General features: G+C 38.7%; 3 protein-coding genes across 13 annotated transcripts in view; all 3 read left to right on the top strand.

Annotated features, from left to right (window-relative positions):
* LOC105267867 (mucin-17) overlaps positions 1 to 2,232 on the top strand; it is an 8,673-nt gene extending 6,441 nt beyond the window's left edge. Inside the window, exons 4-5 of the mRNA XM_011307006.1 lie at positions 26 to 1,624; positions 1,681 to 2,232. Coding sequence (XP_011305308.1) covers positions 26 to 1,624; positions 1,681 to 1,956 — 1,875 coding nt within the window. The 3' untranslated portion in view covers positions 1,957 to 2,232. The remainder of the gene's footprint in view (positions 1 to 25; positions 1,625 to 1,680) is intronic.
* An 858-nt stretch (positions 2,233 to 3,090) lies between these two features.
* On the top strand, positions 3,091 to 6,184 carry LOC105266955 (Putative ABC transporter B family member 8). Of its 11 annotated transcripts, none has more exons than XM_011305536.1 (5): positions 3,091 to 3,481; positions 4,008 to 4,209; positions 5,315 to 5,362; positions 5,451 to 5,578; positions 5,648 to 6,184. In XM_011305536.1, the coding sequence occupies exons 3-5, from the start codon at positions 5,323 to 5,325 to the stop codon at positions 6,107 to 6,109; spliced, it is 630 nt and encodes a 209-aa protein (XP_011303838.1). In that variant the 5' UTR covers positions 3,091 to 3,481; positions 4,008 to 4,209; positions 5,315 to 5,322; the 3' UTR covers positions 6,110 to 6,184. The 11 variants fall into 11 exon arrangements, with proteins under 11 accessions (XP_011303838.1, XP_011303821.1, XP_011303785.1 ...); XM_011305519.1 differs by adding an exon at positions 4,421 to 4,508 and having other exon boundaries at positions 5,315 to 5,578; XM_011305483.1 differs by adding an exon at positions 4,421 to 4,508 and having other exon boundaries at positions 5,288 to 5,578.
* A 2,105-nt stretch (positions 6,185 to 8,289) lies between these two features.
* LOC105267005 (arginine-glutamic acid dipeptide repeats protein) lies at positions 8,290 to 9,448 on the top strand. The gene is made up of 2 exons (XM_011305576.1): positions 8,290 to 8,366; positions 8,824 to 9,448. The coding sequence occupies exons 1-2, from the start codon at positions 8,355 to 8,357 to the stop codon at positions 9,352 to 9,354; spliced, it is 543 nt and encodes a 180-aa protein (XP_011303878.1). The 5' UTR covers positions 8,290 to 8,354; the 3' UTR covers positions 9,355 to 9,448.
* Positions 9,449 to 10,449: the final 1,001 nt, after the last annotated feature.

Here is a 10,449-nt window from a genome sequence, read left to right as displayed (position 1 = left end):
TTTAGTTCCTTTAGTTCCTTCAAAGATTCAATTGGACGATCTGCCAATCGTCCATCACAAGGTCAACAGGCCGAAGCCGTTGATGAAGGTAAATATCACGAATAATCATGAGAAAGAGGAGCCAGTGAGTCTGAAACCCCAGCTGCTGTCATCGCTTCACATCTATGCAGACGATCCTTACAAGAAATTAGGGGAGACAGTCGAACCTCAAATTTCAACGACTGAAACTTCTCAAATTAATTTAAACAAGACTCTGAAGATAAAAGATCAGAAGAAGGACTCAAGCATGGAGTTGATGGAGAAGCTGCCGCTGATTCCCTTGAACCAGAACCAATCGCAGTCGGAAAAAAAGCCTCTCAAGACAGCGACAACTCCAGTTTCCATCAAGGGGCAGGATAAACCCAAGGAGTCAGACAGATGGACACTGATTCCTCAGCAGTTGCCTCCAACAGCGCCGAAGAAGGAAATACAGGCGAAGCGACCGACACTGGAATCTATCACAGCCCCTCCAGAATCCACCACTCATAAACAAATAGATCAAATTGCCCTGACACATTCAAAAACCGTCGAAGCTCTGGACTCCAGCGTGAAATCACTAAAGCCAGACATCTCCTACTTCTCAAATCTCTGCAACAAGCTCGCCTTCTCCTTCTGGATATCAACGAATGAGGGCCTGTCACCAGCTAGATCATTGGCAGTGTCGCCGTTCGGAATGACAAGCATGTTGGCGATGGTGTTCCTGGGAGCTCGGGGTCCAACCTCCGAGAAGATGAACAATCTCCTAAAGCTAGACGACGTTGCTTCCTTCAATCCACACTTGATTTTCCAGAATATCACAGATTCCGTGGGCCTAGCTCGTAAACAGGGAATAGCTAACGCAGCATTTGTCCGTGAGTTGTTCGCGGACAGAGAGAAAGTGCGAAAGCTATTTCCATTCTACAAGAAACAGGCGCAACAGTTCTACGATGGTGTAGTCGCCGAGGTGAACTTCGGGGCGATAAGTGAATTAGTGAGAAAGAGAACTAATCTGATGGTGAGAAAACAAACTGGAGGAAGAATCAAGGACTTTGTCAGATCTAACACTATACCATTGACATCACCCCTGGCTGCACTATCAGCCAATGTCTTCCAGACAGATTGCAACTCCAAGGACGCGAGCTCCGATGGAAGGGATGGTGAACTTTATTTCGCTGTATCACCAGCTATACGACAGAGAAAGCTTGTGCCAGTGCCATCGACTGTATGGAGAGCTGGAGTTCTCGCGGGTTACGAGCCAAATCTTGATGCAACGGCTATCGCCCTAGGTGGACCTGAAAAACTCGTATCAACGATCTTTGTCATTCCTGGACAACAGGGCTTCACAGCACCTGGTGATAGCCTCGAGCTTTTGGAGGAGAGGCTCATCCGGGGTGCGACACACGATGGGGCTTGGAACAAATTGCTCACGGTTGTCATTCCGAGACCCGGACTAGAGCTCCAAGTACCCAAATTCAGTCACAGAAGTGTTATCAATGCCACTGGTGCGTTGAAGAGGATGGGCCTGAGGGAAATGTTCGACAAGCACGCGGATCTCAAGGGGATCAATGGAGTTGGAGCTAATTTGCATCTGACTGATGTTGTTCAGGTGAGTAAATAGTCATTAGGTTTGTTAATTCAGGTTGATAATTGATATCCTTCCAGATGAATCTATTCAGCACTTGCGGGGACGAAAATATTCAGAATGGAAGACATCATGTCGAGGTTTATCCGTCGGGTCTCCAGAGAAATGCTAGAGGATTTAAAGAATTTCCTAGGGATTACAAACCCAGAACCTCGGAACCACTGCCATCGATACAGAGAGAGGACTTAGATAAACCGAGACTGAAATTAGATAGACCATTTTTGTACTTTGTTCGTCACAATCCCACTGGTTTAATCCTCCACATGGGACGCTTCAATCCAAGACTTTTACCGTAATAATAATGAGAATAATAACTCATTCATTGTCCCGAAGAATTTAACGTGAAAATTCAATTGTTTGAATTACTACGAGTATCATGAGCATCAGCATTGTGTTTGTGCAACTGTTCACACGTATTTATTTGCACTCTCGATTAAGGATGTTCTGTGCCCTATCCGGTAAACCGTTCTTTCAGCTTTTATGACAAACTTACGATGGTGTAAATATTTTCTTGTGTTTTTTCAAAAATAAAGAAAAAATAAAACTGGAGGAAAAATGCATAAAAATAATCACACCATCACGAAATTTCGTGAGCCACTAAATAATGACAAAACGCAAACACGTAATATTTTTTCGCGTCAACCCCATCGATAATTCGCCAATACAAAATTTAGAAAACGTGAATTCTGATTGAAAGGGTCTCAAACATCCTTAATTCATTAGAGAACCGTAAAAATAAATCCTTCATGTGCACAAACCCGCGGCAATTGATCTTGATCATCGTCCAAACGGAATGACAAATGACAAATCGAAATTTGGACCATGATTGATATCAATGACAGATACAAAGATCAAAACAACTCCACGTGCATTAGTAAATTCCATAGAAAAAAAAATATCGAAATATTTCTACTGAATTTTCGTATCGTGCATTAATCGATAACAATAAACGTAACATAAGTATCATGACTAGAATAAGTGCAAGTATTAATTATCAAATGATTCTCTGAAGTAATGAAGAGCGTTTGAATGATTGAGGGGCTAGAATTAACTCCCGAAAATCAAGGCATTGTATATATTATACTTTAACGATACATTAAATGCCACTAAACCATCGTTAATGACTGTAATAATTTGTATTCAATTAAAGATACTATTTAACTAGAATCTCTCGTGCGAGAAAATTATTCAATAGCTCTCCCCTGCGAGAGCGATTGACTCCCATCAACCATGATTTTTCCAACTAATTAATGATTAATTTAGAAATCAGACAGAAATTTCAGTTGAATCCAATCTTTTCTATTTTCTTTTCGTGCGTTTATAATTATTGTATGGCACCTGCCTTAATCACTCGGCGATAAATATTCCAATTCGAGTTGGATGTTCACAGACTTGAGGAAGGAGTGGGCTTATCAGTCTTATCGCGGGTACCAAGACCAGAAAGGTGGAATGCTTTTCAGTTAGAATTAAACGATCGTCTGGTTCTGAATAAAAATAGTCAGTGTTACTCTCTCGAAGATAGAGAAAAAAAATCATCGAGACAAATCTAATTACGAGTTCCATTGTCTGAACGCTAATTTCAACCGCTGAAATGTGAATTATCAATTTCGATGACGTTATAGTCAATGTTCAGGCTATGGCGAGATTGTGGTGGTATGAAATAATAATTTCGCGTTAAATCAATATCATTAGCATGATCATTGATTATTCACACGATAAAGAAGAAATAGAAAATCGTCGCGACAGATAGACATCGGTAAACAGCAATTTGAAGAGCTACAGGAATAACCATCAATACTCCAATCACTCCACTCACATATGGTTTGATATCCCAATAATCGTTCATTTGTATTTAAATGACAGAAGAGTAATTTAGAGGGGAAAAATATATACCAGTCACTCATCGATTCTTATCTGGTATATAGTTTCCTGATACGTTCACGAGAATCGGTATTGATAAACTGAATTTCCAATGAACTGGAAATAATCTTTGACGAGATCAACTGAATGTTGAGTGTCACCTTGTTTAAGACTCGGAAAATTCATTCGTGTCAACAGCTTTTTTTTCCTCGAGAAATATTTGTATATTCATGCGCATCTGATACGTATATTTTTTAAGATATTTCCCCAGTATTTCGTATTGTCCCGAGTTTTTATCTGGCTGCACATTCAAAGATAAGACGATGATTGTAAAGATAATGTGGATTGTAGTGACTGTACAATATGAGATGGGATATGATTTTTAATTGCACTTGTTAACGCAATGATTATTATTCTTCTGTCAATAATATCTTGAGGAGTGTCAATAATATATTCAATGGTTCTCCTAAATGGTAATTCTGGACAGATCGGGGCATCCAATAATTTGAGTTCCAAAAGAAGAATTCCCAAAAGAAGAATTCCCAAAAGAAGATAAACTAAGATTATTGTAAATGCCAGTATCGTTTTCATTACGCCACGCATATCTGGCAACCGAACCAGATCCCAGAATGATGAGGAATCCGGTTGATCTGTATGTCGTAGCAGGAACGCCTCCACTTCCACGTCGTGTACGTTCAACATGTTTTTAAAAGAAGAAAGCCCAGACTAACATAAAATTTCGTTTCCACTTCACGAGCTCGCTCATAAACATTATCCCACCTAACGCTAATTACTCAAACATCTGTACACAATCGTTAAAATTCTGTGACGCATCCTCTGACACCTCTGGCATCACCTAATAAAATCATCTTATTCCAGTTGGTATCTTTTCAATTGCAGAGTCATTGACGCACCGTCTTTCCAAGTTGGTTGATTACATTGTACAGTGCCCGCGATGGATGATACTATTAGCCCATTTGATTACAGAGTACGTCATCACGACTTTATCAATCCTTACGCATTACCTACATGAGAATTAAATCGACTCAAATCGACAACTAATATTTATCACCATAATCAGAGACATTAGAAGCTGCCCCATAATATCCCAACATAACAGTCCTAGATTTAGAATGAATTGATCATTTTAGGATGTACACTGTCCCCTTTTAGCGGAAATTATCGTTTTTTTTTTTGGTTTTTGGACGATTTTTCAATTTTTAATCGGATTCACCCGAAAAATATACCGTTTTTTGCATTTTATCGTTATTATTTCATGATTAATGAATGCGTATGAGAGTGCGACAGTTTTCCTGTTTTTTTAAACATTTTATGAATTTTTAAAGTGTTTAGAAAAAATTGGGGAAAATAATTGCTCGGTCATGACATTTTGGGAGTCATTAAATAATGATAAAATGCGGAAATCCGATAAACGATCTATCATAAAACACGAGAAACTGGTAACTCAGACTAAAAGAAGAGCGAACATCCTCAAATCTGATAAACATGTATTTTTAAAAAGTGAATTCAGTACTGAAGTCGCAAAGAGAGATAATTCAACGTACATCCCACTTGCGTTTTCGCGGAATATCTATGAATCTAACGAAGATATCGAAATTTTTATAATAACATTTCTTGTAGCACTGAAAGGGTACCACAATAAAGATAATAATAAAAATTTCGCTATCTCGTTTAGATTCCGAGATATTCCCGAAAACGTGTGAATGGTGAAGACAGTTTTATCTCCGTTTACCGATTTTTGTACAGAATTTCACTGATGAAAATAACATTCAGGAGACCGAATGCTCTGGGAGATCGTTGGCGACGATGCTGGTGGCCTGGGTGAGTGCAGCAATGGTGGCTTCAGTTCTTTTGCACTGGAAATACATGTGGATAGCACTAGCTGTGTTGACACTGCTCTTTCTAATAGCCTGCGGCTACGCAGCCTTCACAACCCGGAGGAACATACAACGTGATATTCAATCAAATGAGGCATACATGGACCAAAGAAGCAGGGAAATAAACTCAGTATCTGGTGACCTCGCTCCTTGCGATGATGTCAGTACTCCACGTCAATTAACCAACGCAATATTCACCTGGTAACCATCCATTTGTTTAATTTCACAGAGATCGGAGCCCCCGGCCTATCAGAACTATTGGATAACCGATTTACCACCACCGTATGCCGTTGTGATTGGCGTTGAACAAGCCCCACCATCATCACTGGAGAGAGCTCAATCACCACCTCCAAGATTATCAAATCCACCACCTTATTCAGTAGCTGTACAACAGGATAACGCAACATCACCCTCCGTTCAATCCCAATCACCAATTTCCCACGTCAATTCCAGAGATGCAACAGCTGCAATAACCATTAACGATGACAAAGATACTACTGAACAATCAAGATGTGGTCACAGTCACGTATTACCTGGTGCACAGTATTTCAGTTATTTTTTAAGCACGCGATTTGGATTGGCCAGATCTAGGAATCTCGAGATAAACTCAACCCAGAGTTGTCAGGAGGATGGACGTAATCAAGGGAATCAGGAATTATCTGGTGGTTCATCCAGATTGGATAATACCTAGACTAATCCAGAGACACGGATTTGATTCGTCATTATTGTACCTTGATAGCTCATTCAGAGAATAAATTCATTTTCATGTGGACAATGTTTTTTTATAATTTTTTTAATACCGACGTTTTTTAATACCGACGAGCTGATGGAACCTGGTGCATATTGATGTTGGATTGGTTTAGTTCTGGGTGAAGTGTACGGTTACTTCTCGCTCGTGTGGAATTCGAAATAACAATCAACCCGTTGGACTATATGGGAATTCCGAGGGGTGGGGAATCTCAGAGCAATTAATTAATTGGGGCTGATAATGACTGAATTTAAGAGTCATTAATTCAACAATTAAGGGGCAATTAATCTTCAGGAATGGCTCATCCCAATTTTCAAAATAATGCATTTTACTCAAAAACTAATGAACTTTTCCTCTGAAGGAATTCAGACACTCGCATGTTTTATTCACATTTTTTCAAAATAAATTTCACACACTACCTCATTTTACTTCAACTCTACCTCAACTTCTCACGTAATAATTGTAATGACTGTGTGCAACTGGATATTACGCGTGAGGATCATTACCACTTTCGATATATCACGAAATATCAATTCCCAGCCAATTGGATTCGGAAAAATCGTTAATCACTCTTCTCTCGATAATTGCAAGAACAATTCCAGCGAGGCCATTAACAGGATCTAAATTATTATATTTTTTAATCCAGTGCTTGAGATTTCTCAGTTAATGAATAGTTCATTAAAAATTGAGAAATGCGGTTCTAATAAAATTTAATTCAGGGACGCAGGTAAATTTGTATAGACTGTATCTGCATTGAGAAAAGTTATTGATATTCATATTTCTATTTATGCCGCGATTTGTTTTTTATTTTTCAGAAATTGTTGACGAAATTGACGGGAAAGAAAATCCCATTCGAATAAAAAATGTGAAAAATTCAATTTATAATTAAAACAAATTGACGCGCGACAATAAAAATTAATGAATCATGGAATAATCATAAAACCTAAAAACGAAATTTTTTTCACGTCAATCCGATCATCAATTTATCAAAAAACTAAAAGAAGGCCGATCATTATAATTTTATTGTAATGGACACCTGGAGTAATTCCAGTTACTCCAGTAGATTGTTCTAATCCTGATCGCATTACGATTTTCCAAAGGAATTTCTGGAATCACCAGGAGAATCTCCAGAAATACGAAGGAGAAAATTGCTGATGATGTCCTCCAATCAAAAATATAATTTCCTCAATTACTACACACTATTCCAAAGACAAGAGAGTGGATGCATCAGTCTCTTCAGAGTCCTGCCCAGGAGATCCACCACGTGTCCATCAGAAATCAGTGGAGAAGCGACACCAGCTACACCAGGTTGAAGAATATACCTCATCCAGAAATTGAAAGATCGACATCAGAATCCCTCACTGCCACCACCAATTACCCCCATCAATCCGAGAAACCGAAAGACTCAATTACCGATAAAGATCAGCTATTTAATAATCCTGAAAAGTCTCCACCCATCACCACCTCCTGCACTCAATAATCCACCGAGGAATTCCGATAATGCAGCCCATAATTCATAACATCAGCCATTAGAACCAGAATTTCCTGATGTTTATGGATATAAAAAGGGGAGCGTATGAATTAAATATAACCCATTGAACTCTGATGGTTGAAGGATAAAAAGACCACAGGAAAAATTTTCTCTACGCCCCGGAGGAATGCTTCACTCCCAACTACATTAAATTGTGCAACAGTGTCCTGGGGCTAGGTGACATCGAGAAAACACGATTTCCAACTCGACTGAACGCGCCCTCGACAGTTGTCAGCAATTGTTACATTCATATCCCTCATGCCAGCAATAAAATTCGAATTATTAACGTGACATGTCATTTTTCTTAATTCCCACTGGTCTCATTAAGATCAAATAAAATTAATAATCCAATCAATATGCATTGGCTCAAGGTGTTGGTGTAAAAGTCGTGATAAATTGGTGGGGAAATTGTGGAAAAAGCTTAATGCGCTCAGGGCGTTTGTTCCAGGGGACAGGGTAAACTGCGAGTGATCGTTACCACGCCTATTTTTATCATTTTTTTTTTCACTATTTACCGGTCAACTACCGCGGTAGATCACTCATGAGGACCTTTTGTGGTATAAATACCTCGAGGTTCATGCTGGATCGTTCAGTGTGTAAACTGAAATCCTTTGAGGAAGTTCTACTGTTATTTCTGTTGACTATTCACGATTCATCATGATTTGCAAGGTAATTTATATCGCATCTAACACCTCCGCAACAATTAATCTCCAGATTTTTCTATTTTGCCCAAGAATTTCGCCCTTTTCCCGTAACATCAAAACTCAATCACTGAATTATCTCACCAACGCGTCACCCTCAAGAAAAATGGTATCTAAATTTTTCGTGGATAATTTCATGCTCGACAAAAAATGTTAATAACATTTTCTCCTAAATTCACTCAGTCCCGAGATAATTCAGCAACAAGAAAATTAAAAAACTGACCAGTGGACTTGTTCTTCCTAGAGTTTTTAGAAAATATCTCCGAATCAAAGGGAGATATCAAAATTTTTTATGAGGTCTTTCTTGTGCAGCTCAACGAGAGCTACAAAAACGTTATCACAAAGATATCGTTATCTCGCTTAGATCGAGAGATATTCGTCAATTGAGCATTGAATACCGATTATTTTTTAATAATTTCCTCCAGATACTGACGTACGCGAGTTTCATCGTAGCTGTCAACGCGTACCTGTCCCACCAGCCCCCAGGACCCATCCCCTCACCCTATTACGGTCACAATGGACTGGCTGGACATTATGGATACCATGGAGGCTATCTGGGTAATAATTATGGACACGTGCTACCCCATCCTCAACCCCATCCTCAACCTTATCCTCAACCCCATCCTCAGCCCCATCCAGCCGTGAATCCCTGGGTGGTTGCACCAGGAGTTCACGGTGACAACGTGAATCCTCACAGATACCTCCACGGTGGACTCATCAGACAACACGCACCAGTGCAAAATTATCCTCAAACAACCGCCCTAGCACCAGCTCATCAAGTCACCAACAACAACCACATCGTACCACCATCAATTCAAGCTGTGAATCAACCTGCACCAGTTCGTACGATAAACTATCAACATCGACCAGTCATTCCTCCAGTTTTCTCCCATCACACTAGCATGTTCGAGCATAATAATAATGCCCACCAGAATCACGGAAATTGGGCCTGGTAAATCCTACGAATTTACCGTAGTGATTCTTCACTTAAATACGTGGTATCCCATAGTTTACAATTGTTATAAAATCTAATAAATTTTATTTACTCAACCGGTTGTCGATGTTCACGAATACTCTGAAGACCTCATCGTGCACTTGTCCACATTTTTTGTAATTGCACTGCACTAATTTTAATTGTTTTTGTAATTATAGGAGAAACTGTCACGAGAAAATATTGCGAGAATTTTTAGTAGAAAATTTCATTCACCAAACAAAATTCTTTGACACTTTATCGTGAAACCACACGTTCTCGAGATAAACAGAAAAATCGAGAGTTTAAATTACATAAATGATCTGATGATTAATTAATACTTCCGCACTTCAATTGCACTTTGTCCTCGACAATGTACGTTAGAATTCACCGGAAGGACTGCGTGACACAGGAGAGATATTTGTTACTCATTCACCGTTTCCCTCCAAAACTCCCAAACAAATGAATACTCCCGCCTTTTTCGCGGTTTTCCCTCCAACCAAAAAAGTTATTCGAATGTTCTTAACCTTAACTTGCAAAACCAAAAATTCTGAGAGAGAATAAAATCGAAATATTCTCAAAATATAAAAAATCATCACCTATTGTCATCCATTTCTGTCCAGTTCTCTCAATTCTTCTGAAAATTCTACTCTCCCCAATTGAATCACCGGTTTTTTTAATTTTTTAAAATGTCATGAGCGTGCAATAATTTCCCTCCATTTTGTCTAAACTCAAGAATTCATCAAATTGAAAAAGAAGGGAAGAAAATAATTGTACTTTCAAAAAAATTTGTGACTTATAAAAAACAACAAAACGCAGAAACCTTCACTTTTTTCACATTAATCCGTTAGATTGTCATGAAATAATATTGGAATATTTGAGTGCAACTTTTTCATTGTCCTCCAAAAATCACTCGACACCAACTTGTAACTTTCTAGGAAACTCTGCGAAGAGACTAATTAATATATATTATTATTAATGAATATCGTGACCGTACAAAAATTTCCCTGCGTTCTTTCTAAATTTCTCAAAAATCCACAAAATTGAAAAGAAAAAAACAAGAGAATTATCGTACCCTCAA

This window comes from Fopius arisanus, unplaced genomic scaffold (assembly GCF_000806365.1).
Source record: "Fopius arisanus strain USDA-PBARC FA_bdor unplaced genomic scaffold, ASM80636v1 scaffold00002, whole genome shotgun sequence".
NCBI lineage: Eukaryota > Metazoa > Arthropoda > Insecta > Hymenoptera > Braconidae > Fopius > Fopius arisanus.
The sequence above is the reverse complement of the archived record's forward strand: the minus strand, read 5'-3'. Positions and strand labels throughout refer to the sequence as shown.